The 22,131-nt window shown below is 39.7% G+C and overlaps 1 protein-coding gene across 1 annotated transcript in view; it reads left to right on the top strand.

Moving 5' to 3' along the window:
• The window catches only part of pdzrn4 (PDZ domain containing ring finger 4), a 35,617-nt gene that overhangs the window by 5,555 nt on the left and 7,931 nt on the right, over positions 1 to 22,131 (top strand). The window contains exons 2-3 of the mRNA XM_034862928.1: positions 16,072 to 16,343; positions 17,146 to 17,248. Coding sequence (XP_034718819.1) covers positions 16,072 to 16,343; positions 17,146 to 17,248 — 375 coding nt within the window. The remainder of the gene's footprint in view (positions 1 to 16,071; positions 16,344 to 17,145; positions 17,249 to 22,131) is intronic.

The raw sequence follows: 22,131 nt of genomic DNA, 5'->3' as shown, positions 1-22,131 counted from the left end.
ATCAGATGTTGGTTCACATAATATATAATAAAAATACAATTCTTAAGGCAATATCAAAAAAGCAGGGTAGTGCACAGACATTTTGGGCAGCAGGGGCTCAAGAAAAGAAGAAGGCCTCATATTTTATGAATAATTATTTATTTGAAATATAAACAAAACGTTAAATATATCAACACAACTCTGGTTACCTTACCAATTCATCTTATTTTTCTTACGCAATTATTTAATAAATTTAATAAAAACTGAACAAATCAATCAGTTCACAGTCAATCCCAAACACCAAAGGAAACTCAAAATGTGCGTGTTTTCTATGCTACTAGCTTTAAATATATATTTAGAATAATCAACTGCACCACAGAGAGGGAAATAGTTATTTTTGCAAATGGAAATAAATCGTATTAAGCTAGTAGCTCATGCATGTTAGCAAGACAGAAAGTAACTATTTGTCTTGTCTTTTAGGCTATATAGCTGTAAACTTGAGGCAAAGGCTGCTAATTCTTTTGTTCATCACCACTCACCTTCACACAAACCAAGAAAAAGGTTTCTGGGGTACGAGCTGGAAGGGACTGCTGCCTCTCTGCCTGTGTGTGTGTGTCTGTGTCTGTGTGTGCTTGTGTGCTTGTGTGTGTGGGTGTGTGTATCAAAGAGACGAATTGCAGAGAGAGAGAGAGAAAGAAAGTTAATCTTCCGAAATGATATTTAATTTGTTTTTGTTTTTTCAGTCAAGAAAAATGGTCGATTGACAGGTTGATTTTTTACAAACTTCCATATGATATACGTATACCACAGTCACAAAGATATTACCTTTAAGTTGCAACTTGTTTCCCCCTCCATGTAGATGTGTGACCCAGGGCAATCTTTGGTGTGGGCCTGTCCTCCAGAGACAGATGCTGTGCCACATGTCCAGCCTGTTAGACAGCATGGATGGGGCTAGACATTCACCCCTCCATCCCACCTCCCGTCACCAACTATGGTGTCCAGGGAGTGCCACACAGAGCAGGGGATGCTGTGGTCAGACCCACACAGCCGTCACCTCCATATGGTCACCTCAGACCTGGACCGTGAATTCGTCCAGATAGGGATGTGGAACATGTCGGTGGTATCAGTTACATCAGATAAAAGAGGTTTTGGCAAGACGTGCAAAGCAGAAAATGAAGAATAGTACCTAAAACTGAAGTTTTCATGCACCTACAGCAAAATAGCAGTGATGAATACAATCATCTGCTCCCAGGTCTCACCTCTGAATGATGTTTTTGGGTCATAGAATGTGCTTCAGGTGACCAGCAGGGGAGGATTCATCAGCTGTCCACTTACCAGAGAGGCACAACACTGAACCTGAACTGCCTGTCTCTGTTTTTCTGTTTTTTTCAGAAAGTAATAAATTGAACTTTTTCCTTTTCCCTGCATTTTTCGGCCCAACATCTTGTCTTCCTGTCTGCGAAGGTCAGTGAGTTTGACCTTTTCACCAGTGAATGTAATTCCACTTGACATGTCTCTCTCTCTCTGTCACATTTGACTGATTTTGAATGGCAGTTTTGTATAGCATGTCAAAAACTAAAAAAAATCTCAAAACATACATCGTTACTTGCATTTAAATCTAGTCGTGTTATATCTCATTTCATGCAACAACAAAAAAAAAGTTTAATGATCACACTTTGAAAGCTTAGAGGTGCTAAATAATAAATTTCCCCCCTAAAAGTGTTAACGTAGGATTATGGAAATTAACTCTGCTGTTGATCTGGTGTCTTCCATCATGGTTATAGTTGCTTGTAGGAGCACAGCGTGGCGCTAATACTGCATGATTTAGAGGTGCATATGGCCTTGTCATCAGCATAGCACATCTTTTGGTCACAGGCCAAAACTGGAAATAGGAAATGGGTGATTTTTCAGAGTCAGGTTAGTTCCAGGTTAATAAAGGGAAAAGGACCCTGGTGTTGTTATGTGTGTCTGCTCACAATTGAAAATCTGGACGAATGTAATAGAATGTGAGATATGTTTGAATTTAATTATTGTGCACGTGTCTTTCCCTGCAGTGTGTGAGTGACAGGGATGATGACAGACAGCTTTTCATTCTCTACATCGATGTCCATGTGTAGCTGGTGTCTTTCTTTGTGTATCTGTCTGCCTGGCTGTAAGCAAACACACACACACACACACAAACACACACACACCACTTTTTTGCTCAGTGTGTGTGTTTGTGTGGGGATGGCTTGAGATTCACAAAGTCAGAGGAAGACAGGTCTGGCGTGAATGGGGGGACAGCAACACTTGCCGTTTCGCTCCACCAGCCAACAATCTCCCCCTGCGTTGGCTCTGATAAGCCCAGGATGAAAGCCCTTTCTGTGGGCAGAGCGACACTCCTCACCCGCCCCCACCCACTGTCTCCCCTCCACACAAGGCACACATCGATCATGTACACACAACTACACAGCATTGTTAAGAGGTATGCCTATTTACACACACTGTGTACATTCATGTACCACACAGAGGGAAAATCAAACAGGGTCCATCAATTCATCAGCTTTACGGCGTGTTTTCCCTTTTTTACGACTGTAAAAATGTCATTCAAGCTCTCAGTGCCTGACAAGGAGACTTATCAGTTGTTATCAGCCTCTAGCTAATTACCATACTCGGTGATCGGCCAAGTAGCCTGGCCAAGATGATAGGAGGAAGGGTGAAAGAGAAGGCTGAGGGTGAAGGAAAAATAGAAAGGTAGAGGTGGGAAAAGGTGTGAGAAGGAAAAATAAAGGGAAGCATGAGGGGAGAGAACCAGAGCGAGAAAAGACGAGCCATCAATAAGTCCTTTAAATCCCCCCATTCTCCTCATCATAAGTCTTGCCCTTTCCTCCTCCTTCTCCCATCACTTATCAGTCGCAAAACACAGTTTTAAGTCTGTTCCATTCCACTGCCACTGTCTGTCTTCCTGCCTGTTTGTCACTGTCTGTCTATCCGACTCAATAATACACTTTGGCGTGACCCCGCCCTCTGAGGTGCCACAAATTTTGCAAAAAAAAAATCTAGGAGGCTGTCTGTCAGTCATGTGTGGGAGGGAGACAGACTCTTTTTGTCTAGTCTCAGTGTGTGTGTTGTCAGCCGGTGATTATGTGTTTTGAAGCCAACCTTGTGCCAGAATAACCCGATAATGGACCTTATGGCCACACGCTGCAGGCTATGTTTTGTCAGGTTACACAGATGTTACGACGAACCATCTGGAGCTGTTATTGATATGTTAAAGGCATTTGCTACTACAAGACGCCACAAAAAATGCACACGTACCATATACACAAAACATGCACAAAATATTTCCCCAGATATTTAGCTGTTTCGGGGAAAAAAATGCTAAAACACAACTTCTGAGACATAAAAACCTCTAACATCCTTCATATTAGCATAACATTTTTCTTTTTTTTGGCAGCGAATGTGCAATTCTCATCTGAGACCAAACGTCAGTTAAACTATAAAAAAGAAAACCTCCACTTTTTAGCTATTTTTCTCTATGCCAAGAATTTCTCCATCATGCATAATCATTTGGGGAAGAGTATTTCTTACAGCTATTTTTAAAGAACAGTGGCTCTGAGTTGAGAACAATCACAGCTCGTAATGTTGGTGATTATGTTTTCTCTGACAGCCACCATGACACCTGCTCTATGGCATGTTGTCAAAGCGAAATAATTCTGCATATGGTATGTGTCTTGATAAGGCTGTTAGCTAAAAGCTTAACAATTCAAATGCATCGTTGCACTGCCACTGCCAAGTGTGTTCTGAACCCGCAGGGTGGATCATGGGTCCAGGTGGTCTAAAGGGAGATTAGGTTACAGCAGGGTGCCGGTGTTGAATTCCCACTTAACCAACTTGGGTTTAGGAGTCATTAGGCCCATTCAGAGCCTGGCAACGAGTCCAGTTACAGATAGAATAACACTAAACCATCTGCATAGTAGGGGGGATGATTACATTTAGCACAGGGGTGTAACCATAAGCCTTGTGTTGATCTGGGAAATGCCCTCAGGATGGAAAGTGGCTGAAATAAATATTATAACTACAATTTGCTGAAATGTATTTTTCATTTTTTGAGTTTCATTTAGTCTTGTTAGGTATAAATCATGGCTGTAAATATGGATGTTACAGCAGGTGCAGGCAGTACATACTGTCACACAGTCTTGTTCAAAATGATAAGCACAAATTATTGTCTTCAGAAGATGGTTAAGACAGTTAAAGAATGGTATCCTTTTTCTGTTGAACATTCACAACATTTACACATTCAAAAACACTAAAGGCATTTCTTCTGCTCCCCCTCTTGTTTTCCAACACCATTCTTGGTGTGGGTTGAGTGTTTTCCCTAAAGTGTTGTGTCAGAAAAATTCACTTATGTCTGGAATTGTTCAAGCAGAAATCCTCCAGAGATGTGGTTTAAAGGAAATCTTAAAGAACAATCCAACACTGTGCGTATTCTTTTTGCCCTGCTGATAGAATTCATTCATCAGTCAATAACATTTCTCATTGCGATGGAACTGCAGACTTTCCATCATGCTTAACTATTTTACAACTTCTCGTCCACGTTGGCTCAAAGTCACACACTTTGCTGACCCACCATTCAACCTAATATCGCTCCTAAGAGTTTTTTCTGAACTAAAACTGTCTACTACTAACACCTTCGGATTTTCCAACCCCAGTACTCTTAGGAGCTTCTTCCTCATGTTGCTGTCTGTTTTTTTCAGAAAGGAAAGTAAGTGGAAGGAGGTCAGGGTGATGGATGAGTGTGTACCATGTGTGACTTTTATGCAAGACTGGAGTTCGCATACTGTCACAAAACAATCTCCACTTTTTTATTAATCACAATGGTAACCTAAACTGTAACCCTTTCTTACAGTTTGAATGGAGGAATTTAAAGAATGTTGGCATTGGACATAAATAATCGAATGCAATCCAAAATTTTGAAGAAAAGTCTAATATCAACACTCTTGTCTAATTGTATGGTTAAATATTTCTCTTAAAAAATATCAGATGTGAGACATACAAAGTAAAAAGTCCCTCTCATCTTCCTAAATGCAATTGTTCTTAGTCAGCCATCTTCATTCCAACATGCGTCATGACCTTGTTACATGCAGACTATCATAAATGAGGCCTGTGACCCATTTTGAGAAACCCATTTTAGGGATTGGTTTTGAGTCAGTCTGTAATACAGTCTGAAATTTACCCAAACACAGTCACTAATCATCTGACTGATAATATGTTGGTAGCGGATATGATTAGTCGTTGACTCAGTCATGTTGAAGACTTCCATTCAGCTACCTGAAACTGTCAATACAGTCTTGATTAAGGCGGGTCAGATGAGGGGTGAATTGCACCACAGTGTGTCTCTCACTTAACTAACCAACCATGCATTTGGATGAAGTTATTTTTTTTCATTGCATTTTCTTGCCCGCTCACAGTTAGTGGAGTATGAGTTCGTTTTTCTTTTCCACCAAAGGGGCGGACTGGGGAAGCTTCATGTTATGAATAATGCTAATGCATTAGGTGCTTCCAGAGAGCATAAACATGCATCACTTAAAATGAAAAAAGCCAAAGGTTTTGTGGGAGGATGGAAAAAAAGGAAAGTTTGCACTCCAGGCTTCCTAAAAAATATTTAATTTCATGCAAAAAGCAGCACGTAAATCTTTTATTTTTTTCTGCTCCCCATTAAAATGTTTTCACTTTCCAAGCTTTAGCATGTTTTTCTAATTATGCCCCTGCATCCGGAGCTGGCTCTTTTAGCCTTGAACCAATCTGTGCTCATGTGAATAACAAGATTCATTCCCTTTTCTGAAAACAGTTTTAAATTTAAAATTAGCATTATCCAGATGATTTATGATGTAGATGAACTACTAAAGGATTTTGAGTACATTGTCCAATCATTTTGCATCTGGATTGCTCTCTTAATTCAAAGATTATGAATTTGGGAATATTTTTCTGTTGCATAGTTATTCAGAGTTATTCAGTCAGTATTCATTCAGTCTCAGTTCTATCTCTGTCTGTCTCTTCACTGGTGTTTGCGTGTGGTGTCAGTTTCATGACACCATTAAACCCCTGCTAGTGTGTCTGTACAGTTTACTGCCGTTGCTTAGATCCAGAACCATGAAAACAAGGGCAGCAGAAACTGAGTGGGATTTTTTAAGAGCCAATGTCACATCTAAAAGTTAGCATTTACTGCTGTCCCCATTAACACTTTAAAGAACACTAGTTTCTTTTCCCAAAGTAACCCAAATGTTTTGTTATTTTTTTCTATTACCAAAATTAACAAAACATAACAATGCATTTGAGTTAATTTGGGAAACTAAACAAATATAAATTCTATTATCATTACTTCCAGATCAACCTCTAGAGATACTAATCATACAACAAACAGTAGATTATTCAATTCTTACTATTAAATGGTGTATCATTCATCCAGTCCATCTCCCAGTACTTACTCTACCCTGTCTGTGGCACAGAAATTGGGTCACAAAATATTTTAGAAATACAACATATTTTGTAAAAGACCTAACAAGTTCCTAAAATAGCTGGGCACTGCAAGTTTTAGCAAAGTTACTCAGACAGGAAAAAGTATTACAATTGTTGGGGACTATTTTCAGCAGCGGATAATTCAAATTTGGTGCATTGGCGGGTTCTGTTGCAGCAGAATGGTGTCTGTGTGATTGAGTAAAAAAACTACAGTGCCCAGGTTCTTGGTAGTAAAAGAACGTGTCATCTTGTGGCTCATGGATGTGTTTTTAATACTCTATGGCACAGACAATTAAACTATGAGGCTTAATACACTTGTTAGTAGGATCAATTCATTGTTGTATTTGTTGACAACAACAATATCACTAGTCTTGCTTTTTAAGCTAAATACAGTAGAAGAATAAATGACATGCTTGGATGAGAATGTATGTTCAGCTTCCCCATATAGAAAACATAAACTCTTTGCGAACTCAGCCATCTGGATGAATTATGTGGGTCTAATCAGTGACCCCCGTGAGCCTAATTCAAACTCATCGCTAGTATGTGTCGAGGTGTTGGAGGAAGGGCTAATGTATTGTTCAGCCCAGCTCACTGGCTGTTGTTTTAATGGCAGATGAGAGATTAATGGCGATCTAATGACTGTGGGGAGGACACAGCACAACAATAGAGTCCTGGCACAGCCCGTGCCAAGTACATTAGTCAGTCTGGACAAATAGCTACATAAATGCACATACACACACATGTAAAAAGCATACATCTGTGAAATGTACAAACAAATAACATCCCAAGACACGAACACATACGTACAGAGGCACGCAGAGTACAAATGTCTATTGATTTGTCTGTAAAGAAGTTTTGAAGTCATCTGCCATCAGTGCACCCTGTCTCATCAAAAGCAAAACAAACTGAGCTAATTCTCAAACCCGCCAACCCCCCAATGTGACAAAAGAAGGCTAATTTAGGCATTGCCGACATGGTGTGCGAGGAATAAGAGTGTGTCAGCGGGGCTGGATGCTCACTCTTGGATAGGGGTAATTGTGATTTGGTTGCTAGGATGTTGAGGGTAATGAATGTCTTGTTGATGCAGTTTGTCATAACCCGTGCCATCTCTAGCTTCTTGAGTACACAGATCCTATTAGTTAAACACAGACACATTGTCCTCACTATGATGTATGAGCACACCAAGCATAAGGCATTTGTCATTTTCTTCATTTGAGAAAAGGAAGAAAACTGCAAGGCTACAGTAGATGTTGAATAAGATTGTAGATTAAACTAGGCAATGTGAAGCAAACCTCTTAACTTTTGCTATTGGGTTTTTAGTTGCAAGATAGTTTTTTTAATTGGACATTTGCTTTCCATTACTTCAGTGATGAAACAGTAGGAGATTGTTTTCTTCTCTTGAAAGTATTACTAGCACATATGCTGCTGTTTATGTCATATGAATAAAAGAAAAAGCTCATATTGTAATTCCAAAAAACAGAATACAAGACAAATCATATTTGATTCCAAGGTTTTACAAGTGAGGAGTATTTGCAGTCATGAAGCCTAATTGAAAGGAAGCCTGCCTTGAATGTGGAAGTGGTACAAAGAGCAGGAAATGAGATGGTTCTTAATGCGTTCAGTGACAGATGATAACCTTTGATTTCCCACCACTTACATCAGAAATGGCTGTCGCAAGTCAACAGTCTCTGATGCCTGCTTGCACGTTTCTAATGCTGGTGTTGTCACGCTGGGCTGAGGAAAGATAGACGTGAAGCACAGGAGAGGAGAAATCCCTTGAGACACACAAAAACACATAGGTACTGTAGAAACAGAGACTGATGTCTTTTTTTAGAGTGGTTTGGCATATGCAGTGTTTTTACCAACTGGATCTAAATTAAATGGGCTAACTTACAGAGACAATGCCAGACAAAAGGGAAAATAAACCATTGACAGCAAGACAAAGAAAACACTCCACATACAAGAGAATGAGAAACATAAAATGAAATCAAAAATCCATTACACTAATTTTAAAGACAACAGAAATACATGTTGTCATAAAATATTATTGTAATTTTTTTTGTTGCATATTTTAAGTAACAGTGCCCATCTTAATTCACCTTGTTGTGCCAACATTCAAATGCAAAAAACGGGTACACAACAGTAGTGGTATAGTCAGGTATTGACTGCTCCAAGGACCCATGGACCCATTAGTATTCCATCTAGGGGCAATGCTTCAGCAGAAGCCAAGGTATGGCAATGTGACATGGTGTCAAGGACCTACTATGCTATTGAAAACTGTTTGAACAGACATGTAGCTCGCTCTCTCACATACATTCACAGTTCCTTATGTTTGTAATTCACAACATAGAGAGAGAAGTGCTTTTGTTGAATCTATTTTAGAGCATATTTCAGCACCATGGACAGTGATCCAATTATATTAAGTGATGGATATGTAGTTTCTCCACATATCCAATATATATTGCTGTTGTTGACATCTCTGTCGCCACTTTCGCCGAGCTAACATTAGTGAATGTTACATTTTTACGGACTGACAAAACAAGCTGCTGCTCAGCTGTAAATGACTTGAGATCCTAATTAAGGTGATTAAAATATGAATTAATAACTGTTTTTTATCGTCTAACAGCCTCAGATGTTGATCAGTGCTTTACTGTTACCTAGCTAACGGGACAATGAAAATGGAGATGGTTTATTGACATACTAATTGTTGGTCTTTGTGTAATTTTGCTAACTCACAAAATGCATGTTGACACAGCTTATAAAATGTACAACATGAGAAGCACTGATATCCCAACCATGATTTTATGGGGGACAATTGGGCGTGACAATGATGTAGGGTCAAGACATTTTATGTTATTAAGGGGTCAAAAGGGGAAAAATTGAGTTTTGGCTTTGATGAAGTTTGTCTGAAAATTCAGGGAAATGTTGGAAATAATCTTTTGTTTCAGCCCTCCATTGGAAGGTAGCAGCGTTTGATCAGCTGCAGAGCAGCGAAGTCGATCTTGTTGAAGGACACTTCAGCAGTGCCAATGTTTCATGATGGGGGGCTTGAATGCAGGATAACCAGTTGAAGGACGGGAACACCAGCTTGTTACTTGTATCAGAAATTAATGAACAGGGACATGTGAGAAGCACTGATTTCTGTTGTTGCTGTGAGCCTGTGAAAAGCCATTTTATGCACACCACACTTTTGCTAAAAGTTCATACATTTTAAGCTTTTAATGCTCCCTCTGAGACTAAGATCTAAAAGCTAAAACCAGCCAGAACTGTGAAGAGCGATTCCAAGAAAAAACACAGTGTAGTCTACCACACACATACTGTGTGATGTAGAAGGGATTGACCTGAGCGGGCTACTTAACATCCGTCCCGACAGCCGCTATTTAATCCACGTTTCATGTTGTCATGCGGTCTTCCTCCAAGCAGAACTAATTGGTTGTTTTTGCCTGTTGAGCAGGAGCCCATGTCTGTAAAAAACTGTGAAGGACACTCATTACAACTTGTACAGACACTCTCAGGCATGGACATAGATGAAATCATGGGTGCAAACACTGGCAGGAAAAATGTAACTGCATTTGGTGAATACGGGCCCTGATAAGAGCACTGAGTGAAAATCTCCTTGAACTTGTTACCATAGCTTATCATACACATACACAAATACACACATATGCAAATCACAAGCCGCCACCAGTACTACCAACACAAACACACATCTTTTGCATCCCCTTCCGCACTCTCTCTATCTGATTTGCATTTTGGTTAACACTCTAATTGCCTCTCATTAAATACCTTGTCACTTTGATTAATTGGTGCGGTACAGAAATGTAAAACAGCAGAGCGTTACAATGAATAGTGAACAGTTTCTGATTGGGAAAGATGAACATTGCAGGCTGAAAATGCAAAACAGAGGTGAAATCATACTAACTCCTCATGCACCTTTAAGTTGAGTCAGGGTTTCTCTACTACTGAAGTGAATCTGGTAAACTCTGAAGAAAATGGACCAGTTAGGAGAGTTACCTGGGGTTAAGCTTTTGCATTTTGAGAGTAAGCACAACAGCCCCTCATTTAGCCTCCAGAAAGGAATCATACTCGGCTTGAAAATTGGCTATAATTGAAGTGAATTCAATATTTTAGCCACTCTTAGCCACATTTTACGCAAAGCTGAGGGATTTGCTATATCCTTTGAAATGGCAGGTGCTGTAATTGTACAGTAGCCTAAGTGAAAGATAGCCTAATGTAAGAGTTTCTTTTTCAACTTTCTGACATCAGAGCACAATTTAAAAGTTATAAGAAAACTAAACCTCCGTTGTGTATACAGTTTTAAAAAAGTGGAATGTCATCTTACAAAAGTTATGTTACTTAGAGAACATCCAGACTTTTTTCAACCTGGGAGAAGTTAACAACTACCCAACAATGGGAGGTGCAAACATAGCACTCATCACCTTTGTTAAGGAAGACCGGAGAAATGCGAAATCTGAACCCAAAAAATAAATATGTCTCAAACAAACTTCAGTTTTAGTATCGTTCATAAAAAATAGCTTGCCGGTGAGTCCAACCAGAAGGAATCACAGAAGTTAGCACCCTGGATTAGCTGCGTAGGGAACTACTTAGAATGCAACTTGCTGATCAAACTAGCTGCCTAAATGTGCCTCTAAATCCAAGTTTAGATTAGTAAGAGGTCAGATAGTTTTGAGTTATTGTATTATGTTGAACTTAAGCTATAGTAAAATGTTTTGGAAAGACCCAGTTTGAAAACAAAGAATGAGGAAAAAGGTTTATTTCAATCCTGTCCTTTCTGTTTTGCAAGCTTGCCCTGGGTGCTTGTCACACATACATCAATGGCATTGTGGTATTCTCATCCCACACAAGGCAAGGGTCAATGTGATTTAGTTGACCGAGCATGGCCCGCCAGTTGCATAGCCTGCCACTCAAATTTATGAAACCATCATCTTCCTTGCCTCCGCTGCACTAGGTGATATTGCGTGTCAGAGACTTTTATTATTGAAATGAGACATTTATGACATTGAGCCCTTGCCACATGAGAGTGGCCTCCTGAATCATCTCAATGCAGCTGAAGGAGGAAGAGAAATGAGATTTGACAGATTATTGCAACACACCACCTGCGCTTCCTCACCCATCACAATATGCCAATTTCAATGTAAAAACAATCTTACTTGTGTTGAGCTGAGGTTCACAAAAATCACGATCTGGGGGATTTATAGAAGAAAGCTTGCTGCTGGTGTTGTGCGCTGTGTGTCCTCAGAGGCAGATGAGGTCAGTGTTGAATAGGCACGGGGTCTTTCGCAGCTTATTGTTTCGTGGTCCTTTGTAAGCCTCTTCAGTCTGAGATACTGCCATTATTCAGTCAAACGTGGTGAATGCAAACAATTGCATTGTAGAACTGTTTTAAGTCTGTAGGGAGATGATGTAATGTTTAAACTGTGTGTACATGTGTGTCCGCTTCCATCTGCTAACAATGTCACCATATCTGTCAGATTTAGCTGTGAGGTTGAGTGGTTTCTATCACGCTCTTATCTCTGCGCAGCAAACACCCATTCACATTTACACACACGCACACACACGCACACACACACACACACACACACACCCACACACACACAGACACACACACACAAACTTATCTCTGGGCTTTCCTTATCAGTCTACTTTGCATTCAACAGCATTTAGCCATCTCAGTGGCCAACTGATTCAACCCCATGACACATTAAAAGGTTGACATGAGCCCTCGGAGCAATATTGAAAGGGGTGTTTAAGAATTTTGGACATAAGACCTCATTTCCAAGTCAGCCAGTGTGTTTTTTTTGTCAGTGGAGACAGTTTTCAACACTTTTCATCCAGACCTTCCATTTGCAGAGTTTGCTGGTGCTAGGCTTGCGCAAGTCAACAGTATCTGCTAGCCTGCCATTAAAAACCCACTCCACAGCACACCAAAGGCAAATAAATATATTTCCAGACTATCGATGTAAATGTCTGTTGATAGAATAATGTTATCAATAAAACTACCCTTGCTGTCAGTATTCTGAACCACCCCTTTAAACAACCAGGCCTGGCACTGGATATCTTTCACTGTGCTACTTTTAACCCGTCTCCACACATGTACCAGCCATTTCCACACCACGCCCCACTAGTAACCAAGTATAGTCAGTGATGTGTCTAATTGGTATATCACAGGCAGCAAAATGTGACATTAATAGCTTGTAGTGGGGCCTCGCCGCATGATATCTGTGGGATCTCAGAAGTTAAAAAAAGTTACAGTAAAGGTGCTTTTTTGCATAAACTCTAGAAATAATGGCTGTATTAATGTCACTGATTGGTTTGACGACTACCGTTAGAAAGCATAATGTTTGGCAATTTGGCCGTTGCCCTCTTGGTTTTTTGACACCGGACAATGATCTAAGCTAAACGCTAATTAGGGAGAGTAACCCTTCTGAAGCGAGTCATCCAACAGATTTCTTATGAAAAACAGTTTTTTTACCTTCATACAATTAAGGTATTTGGCTTACTAGCCAAATCTGGTCTGGGTTAGCCTTTTAACCCTTTTTCACAACTTTACTGTTTCTGTAGTCATTGCCTTTTTTAGACCAGAATGAATGGATTAGATTAAAAAAAGGGAAATAACGTGCAATAAGTATCTCACGGAGTAATAACAAACATAAATAACACAAATAACATATACAAAATAACAAATGACATTTTCATTAAGGGTTGTAGATTGATGACACAAAAACACACACACACACACACACATACACACACACACACATAAGCTACAGCATGTTCTGCCCTCCAAATCTGTAGCACACCACTTTGAACCTTGACTTTAAAAAAAAAGTGAGTTTGGACCGGCTTCTGTTGGTTTAGGGCTACTGGGAACCAATTTTTATTGGCAATGGTAACCTTTAACTTGAGAGGTATATGAAGGCTGGGCTAGATTGTTCATTAGAGCCATCCCTACAGACTGCCGTGAACTACTATTTTTAGTGTTCTCGTGCAGTTCTTGTGAAGCATTTATGGGTTTTATCAGATGATGTAATGAGTTGATATTGTGTCTCTGTCAACTTGGTCTCAAGAGCGCAGTTGAGTAAAGAGAAAGGGAGCTTGGAATCCAAACACCTACACGTCTCAGTTCGGATTATGTTCTTGCATGTATAGCTTTCATGCATCCTTGCCGACTCACACATTTAGACAAAGAAGAAGATCCCATTCAATCATTCCTATATGGACACAGTATTTGCATGAGTAAACAATAATGTCAGAACAATAGAAAACAGAAAAAAACACAGAACAGAAAATGAGGATGTTTCAATGAAACATGAGAATGGTTTTGATTTGGAATCATTTTTCCCAATCTACATCTCATTTGACTCAAAGCTTAATGCGCTCCTCTAACTTGTCTTCTCCTCTTTATCTTCTCATTTATGGTTTAATTATCCCTAATGCTTTTTAAATTCAGTGTACATGATGTACAAAATGTGTGTTGCGCACAAAAACACACACACAAACACACACTCACACACACAAGAATAAAACCTGTGTGTTCTGAGCCATTATCCCCGGTCTTTGTCACATATGCTGGCTATTAATCAGCCACTAGTTAGCTCATCAACAGGCACATTGATAGTGGAACAGCAGGTAAACACACAGGCAGGCGTACCCGCACGATCACTTCCTGCTTTCCAGGGCATTCCCTCTGATTGGAGATTAATGTGTCCATCTGGACCTCATTAAACCTCAAAAATGTTGTGGAACTTTTTCTAAACTTTTTCTGAGGTTAACATTCAAACAGGGAGATAAAATGCAGTTGACATGTGTGGAGGAGAACTTTTATGTGTCAAACACACAAGTAAAGGTTGCAGGTTGAATGCAACCCTAAATTAATTGCCATTATAGCTGCAGATGGCGATAGGACATGGGCTGATGGGCACTTGACTAAAGCCATTGGGACACTTTACATACCCAATGCAAGGTTTAGCAGACCTATACCAACATAAAAAAGAAGGCTAAATACACAAACCCCAATTCCAATGAAGTTGGGACTTGTGTAAAACGTGAATAAAAGCAGAATACAATGATTTGCAAATCCTTCTCAACCTATATTCAATTGAATTCACTAATTAGTTTTGGCTTATTCTGTTTTAGATGATTTTTTCAGGTCATTTATTATGCTTTTAATTTATGTTATCTACATTTGTACAGCACTTTGGGGCAGTAGTGACTGTTAGTAAATGTGCTATAGAAATATTTACCTTTGACCTTGACCTTGACAAAGACAAGATAATTAATGTTTAAACTGATAAACTTTATTGTTCTTTTTGTAAATAATCACTTATTTTAAATGTGATGCCTGCAGCACGTTCCAAAAAAAGCAGGGACAGGGGCATGTTTACCACTGTGTTTCACCTTTCCTTTTAACAACACTCAATAAGCGTTTGAAATCATTCGTATTCTGTTGTTATTTACGTTTTGCAAGACATCCCGTCCGTCCGTTTTAATTGGGGTTTGCATATGAGACATTTCTGATTGCAGCCCTTTCACATTTCTAATTTGTTCTCCCAATAATGATGCTGATGTTAGGCACAAGCTTATACATTTTAAGCCCTTGACAAACACTCTGACACTCTCAGACATCCGGAATCAATGAAAACAATCAATTGCAGGAAGTGACAGGCTGAAAATGAACTTCACAGCCTTGGCATACAGAGGTTAAACTAATTGGGTTACACTTAAATGCAAAGGTGTTTGTCTGTTATCACATTGACAGCTGTCTGTATGACATCTGTTCACCACTGAATCTCTTGAGGCTCAACCTTTTCTGATCTCGCAAATTAAGCAGGCACTGCTGGCTAAAACTGATTTTCCCAATGGAGCACAGTACACCCCACCATTTGCTGAAATCAACATTATTATACTCTATGTATAATGGGCCTAATGGTAGGAAGAGAATGTAAATAATACATTTGAGTTAGATTGATTGGAAGAAGAATATTGGTGCAAAAAAGAACAAGACAAAATGAGCTCATGAAAAAGTTTTTCTCTGCTCCACTCTAGTATATTATACAGGTTGTGTAAATTTGGCAGCAGCCAAAAGGTTGGAGAAGTGCATTTGTGAGTAGGTGTTCAGTGTTCAGCAGTTAACGTGTCTGAACCTTCTGGGAAAGTGTACCAGGTAGATAAAAACATGGAAGAATATGCAATGTGCTCCCTCCATCAAGAATTACAGCCAAAGTGCCCTTTATAAAAACACTTAACTTTCACTCACTTTACTGGAAGCTATTCAGCACCTAACTAAGGAGATGTGTAAAAGTATTATGAAGCTCCCAGGTGTGAATGTAAAACAGTTTTTTGCTGAAGAGAGCATGCATGTCTGTCAGATTGTCCTTGTATAAATTAGGGTTTAAAAAAAAAAGGCTGTGATAAGTGTGCAAGGTCTTCTTTCACTTTTTACTGACTATTCACTTCTTTTGAAAGGCAGTATATACTGTAATGTCATTCAAAATAGAATTCAGACATCTTTTTACGATAACAAGCAACATGAAGGACAGGGTGTCCTAATGATTTGGTCTCCTCATCCCCCAGGTGAACGGGCGCAACTTCTCCAAGGTTGACCATGAGGAGGCAGTGGTGGAGGCCATCAGGCGAGACCCCATTGTTGTCCAAGTTCTCCGGCGAACCCCGACCAGATCCACAGCCGCTGTTGCACATAACTACAGCGGCGCACCACATGACGTGTCTGTGGTGGATGTTTGCACGCAAACTGACATTACCTTCGAGCACATCATGGCACTGGCAAAGCTTCGGCCCGCTACTCCGCCCGTCCCCGACATCTGTCCCTTTCTTTTGTCCGACAGGTGGGGCAAACACTTAATATACAGATGTAGGCATGGTTTTCCATCTACTGAAACACTGAGATAACATGGATTAGTTGAACATGTTTACCTCATGTTTTGTAAACTGGAACAGGGATATATTTTCCATCCCAAATAAACCTGAAGCTTCCCTGAGGCTTCTCTGTTGTTCTCTTTTATTTCATGGTAGTAATTAAGCAGTTGTATCATAGTGTGGAAACCTCCAGCAAAGCTAAGTACTTTGTCCCTGTGATATCATTATGTGGAGCCAACCCCGCATGCAATAATTGCTTCTGTGTGCTACATCCATTTTCTTTAATGGGAGCTTTTGCTAAGCGATTAAAAACCAATGGGCTGATAGAGCGGGCATTGTGGCGCAATGTCCATTCTGTGGCTATGTATAGGGCTTTACTGGGCAGGAGAGGAAATCAATTTGTCCTAATAAACTACAAATCTGCCAGTCTGGGTCAATGATTATGGAGAGGCAGTTATCATGGAACAATTTACAGAGGTCATGACTTTTATGTGGCGATTGGTTGATGTTTGCATTGCTTGTTATGAGACAACTATTTTAATGTAAGGGTTTTGCTATGTTGCACAATAAAGATCAGAATATTTTATGTTGTTTTTGTTTTATTTTCTTTAAATAAGCCATTTAAAACATGCAGCTAATAAAAATATCATCACCCTGCCAAATACATTCAATCATTTATCAGCTTATTTTGAATTAGTGATAACAACCTTGAAGACATATACATATGGGAACAGCAATGATCTTTAACTATCTCCTCTTTTTTCTCTCTAGTTGTCATTCCATCCACACCATGGAGCATGAGTTTTATGAATGTCCAGAGTACCTGTCTAATATCCCAGCAGAAGTGGAGAGGACTGAAGAATATGAGTATGAGGTACGGTTTTGCATCATTCTGCTGTGTTAGTGTACTTTATAGTACTGAGACAGTACAGCAAGTTTTTGCCTTTCAGTCAATATGTCCACAACTTTGGTCCAGAACAAGATAACTTTGTATTTGTTGGTAGAAATTGTCGTGATCCACATAGGATAAATATTCCCTTTTTTCCTTTCATCTCTCTACTGCTAGCTATCCAATAAAAAAGAAAAGAAATATCAAAAAATATCAAAACGTCATGGACAATTTGCAAAGGGAATTAACCGACAAAATGTCTGCTCCCCACGAATGTTCCTTTTCTATTGTGGACAATTTACTATCCTTCCTTTGCTGCTGTTCTTTAACCAAATGTTGATGGGTGAAATGGGGTAAAAGGATGTAATAAACTTACAGTTATTGAATGGTGACAATGTTGAATCATATGAATCATATATCATATGAAGACATATGAAGTCCCGGGATGTGCACAGCACAGTTTTTACTAATAGAAATGCATGTTGGGAATTGCTGTGGCTTCAGATTTCTAAGCTATTTCAACAAGATTGAATGCAGTTGGACAAGAGGCCAATGTTGTGTTAGTAATACACAACTTCAGGAGACAATCCAAGGTCAGCCCTTGCGAGTGATGATCACAAGTCCCACAACAATACAAGAAAATTGGCTGCTCCTTGTGAAAGCTGCATCTACGCTTTAGATTGTTCCGCGTAGCATAGCAAAGACCCTGGGTTTTAGGCCAAATGGACATTCTTCATATCATCGTACCAAAAGAAGATCCCTGTCTGAAAAGCCTCCTGTTGAATTACCATTGGGCTTCATTCACAGGCTGATGGTCCCTTTCTTTATGCACTGTCCTTCAGAAATACTTGTGTCCCCGTTTTAGAAAGCCATTTTAAGCTTAAATAATATTGTGAATGTTTTGTGGTAAAAAGCAAGCACTAACTGTTTGTTTTGGTGACCAATATTACAGAATTTAAAGACCTTGCACTGATTAATGAATTTGATTATGTTCAGTTGTGGCTGGTGAATTATTTGCCATTTATTGAGTCTTATCTTCTGTATTCCCAAACTTTGGTCTGGTTTATGGTCAACAGGACTCAAAATACTGTATATTAAATTTACAACTCAACCTCTATAAGGATGCCTTTACATGACTAGTTTGGAATTGCACCATTTGTGATTCTTTACAAATCAAAAATACTAGCAGCTGTATTTCTTTTATTGGTATATGTTTCTAGCATGTGTTAATTACACACATACTATACATAGATAAAGTCTTTTTAGGATTAATGTTTAATACATGACCTTACACAGTATGTACAGCCATGCTGGACGTTCTTTGAGGCTGCCCTTAGGCACAACACTTCTTTGAGCTAATGTCAGAATGCTAACATGCCCACAATGGCAATGCTAACATGTCAAACAGATAACTTACTTTTGGCCAATTTGCTAATTGCCAAACTACTACTGCATAGTAAAATACTACTCCATGCAGTCTACCCACAATTATCTCCATTATAACTGATGCATCATGCCATTCAGAGACTCACAGATGGTGGACCTCGAGGTCATGCTAGGTGACAGTGATGGGTTGATGTTTGCAACTGTCAGTGGTTCGCCCTGGTTTATTAGGCCCTTCCTGGTTCAGTGAACTGCATTGTGGGTCATCATGATTACTCTGCTGCCAGCTGTGGCCTTACCTTATCTACTTTGTGTGTCAGGGGTGGGATAGGGGGTGGAGGGCTTGTGTGTAGTAATAGCAGTAGTACCAGAACAAAGTCGGCTTTACAAAAACCACACACACACACACACACAAACAGTCAAGCCCCCCCCACCCGCCAGAAGTAGACACATCAAATCAGCCAGCCTCACTTACCTCTGTCCATCCATGTGTATCTAACTGAAACATGAATGGCTTTCCTCTTGGATGGAACATAATAGGGCAGCCGTTCCCAGGAACGTTACTACTGACAGGTTTAGCTTCAGTTCCAACTGATTGTCCACATGGGTACTCCTGCTGTTATAATACTACTTCTGTCAAATCTGCCAAACTACAATATTGCCAAATAACAGACGGTAGATGTAAAAAATGAGTTTCAGAGCTAACCGTTTAATATTTTTGATTTTAGGGAGGTAAAATAAAGTTGGCAGTGGAATAGAAAGCCATTCCTATTCCAATATCCAGACTAAATAGTCTGTCATGGATATGTGAGTTAATCATGTTCTCAACAGTTGCAACCCCTTTTGGATATTTATAGCTACTTCCCAGGCAAAGTAATGTAAAATAATGGCAGCTTTTAATGAATGCTCTGTTTGATTATCAGGTTACATAGTGCTGTTAATGAAGCTGCAGCAGCCTGCCAAAATAGAGCCAGTTAGCTGTTTGCTAAATTAATCAAAATAAACAATGCCTTAATTATAGATTGTCAATGGGTGCCAAACAACAGTTTTTTTAATCCTCAAAAATAAAAAGTATTGGTATGCAAGGGGTGTTACAAGAATAAAGTATTTTTGAGCTTTGTCAGTGCAAGGAAAAAGAGGATAAAATAAAGAAGAAAAAAAAGACATTCGACAGACTTTTTATAAATCATAAGTTAAGAATTGATAACACCAATGCAGCACAGGTCAAGATATCAAGGCTTTTACTCTCTAGTATGGGCCAAGCACCAAAAACGTTGGATACTTCAATTACCATAATGCAACTAGATACCATCTTTATCACTGCATGCTAAATGCCTTCATCTTTAAACATCCACACCCCCATTTTGTAATGCAGGTTTACGGTATAAAATCTATCTTTAATCTTTAATCAATCAATCAGTCTTTAACCTTGGAAAGATAACCCTGATTACATCATTGGTGTTATGTTGTACCACTCGGCCAGTAAAATGGTTTATTGAGTTTGTCCGTCGCCATGCAAATATCTTTGCGTACACCAAGTGTGTGTGTGTGTGTGCGTAGACCAAGCACCACAAAAGCAGTAGAGAAAATCTGAAAAGAAGCTACAGCACAGTATCAATGGGAAACCTCTTATTTTCCTGGCGGACTAAATTGTCATCACTTCACTATAAAGACTGCCGCTAAAAAATAGTGGCAGCTAAAAGGGTGTCATCCTCAATGTGGAAGCAATGAGCCAATGAACATTAGACACGGCAGTCATTTCTTTTGAATGCAACATGAAGTAACAGTGCAGATTAGACTGAAATGTTACAAACAGATGTTCAATGTGGCTCTAAAAGACAGCATGCCACCTATTGTCACGTGTCCATTTCTTACATACGTCAGTAACGTGGTAAATGCAATCTCTCCCATTCAAAATTAGGAAACCACTTACTGTAAATTGTTACAATGCATTGTAGGTGACTTGAAATTAGTTTTGACATCACCACTGTGCCATAATTCAAACTCTACTCTGGCACGTATAAGGATCCAATCATCACTAATAGAGCCTTTCTATAGTCTAGGCACCCACGGCTCAACGCATCTTAACTAGTAGGCTTCACACTACGATAATGGACTCCATCTAGCGTACCACCCAATGTGCACTGACATCCCACTGTACGTAGCATTTATTTCACTGTCAGGGTTTGTACAAATCAGCCAGTGTACTGAACTGGTGATGAGTGTGGGTAGTCCAGACTGGCCCACAGTGTAACAATATTATAAACTAACACATTTCAACCTTTGAAGGTCAGGGCTGTCTGCACAGGGGGTTAAATGCCACAGAAATTAATTACTTCCCCTGTCAATCTCTGCTATCGTGGTTGCCCATGTCAGAAAAAACAGGGGCTGGGGCTTAATTCTTGCCCCCAACCTTCATCCTCTTTTTTACCCCACTCCCCTTTTTCACAACTTCACAGTGCCAAAATGAATTTGGCAGCTAAGGGGTTAACGCAGATCACCCCCTAAATCATCTTTATGTGATTACTTCTATACACAGCAGAAATCAAAAGGAGCCAGTTGTGAGGCAGTCTAAATTTAGAAACATTTCCTTTGGGACGGGGCGAGACAGTGAAATACCATCACTATAGCCATCAAAGACCTACCCCTGTATGTTGCCACATGCTGGGTCTAGTTTGATAGTAGCAGGCTTTTATTTCATTGATCTACAGGACACAAGCTGGGGCTGTGTTTGTTTGTGTGTGTGTGTGTGTGTGTGTGTGTGTGTGTGTTTTCCATTTTGAGTTCTAGTGTGGTGACTAGTAGAACTTTTTTTTTAGAGCTAAGGTGTCCGCTAATACCATATCTGGTCTGGTCAAGTCTCTTTCCCCAAATTTAGCCTTGGTGCAGAATTACAGCCACTAGAGCCAGTCTCACAATGAGCTTTCCTTAGTATGTGCCATTTCTGAGTCTGTAGCTTTTGAGGAGAGGGGGGGGCAGGGGGGGGGGGGCAAGGTGGAGGCTGGGGATGTGGCCTTGACCAACTGCCACTTTTCTCATTGTAAAGCCATGATGTCTCTCTCTCATGGGTGGGCCAAATTTTCTGGGCAGGCAAATCAAAGAAAGGGGAGGTAACCTGGCCCCTTATGACCTCGTAAGGGCGAGATTCCAGATCGGCCTATCTGAGCTTTCATTTTCTCAAAGGCAGAGCAGGATACCCAGGACTTGGTTTACACCTATCACCATTTCCAGCCATTGGTGGACCATAGGCAGGCTGGGGGAAACGCACACTAATGTTAAAACACCTCATAAAGTCAAATTTTCATGCCATGAGACCTTAAAAGCTACAAGTAACAAAAAAGCAAATCTTTTAATAAAAAAATAAAGAGAAATTGCAGCAATATAGAACATGTTATATTGAAACAATGCAACAAAAATGATGTCCAAGAGGAACATTTATTCTGAATGTATCATGTTAAACGTTTATTCAAATGCACCACTGCTCT

Source organism: Etheostoma cragini, chromosome 23, assembly GCF_013103735.1.
Source record: "Etheostoma cragini isolate CJK2018 chromosome 23, CSU_Ecrag_1.0, whole genome shotgun sequence".
Lineage (NCBI taxonomy): Eukaryota > Metazoa > Chordata > Actinopteri > Perciformes > Percidae > Etheostoma > Etheostoma cragini.
This window is presented reverse-complemented; position numbering and strand designations above follow the sequence as displayed.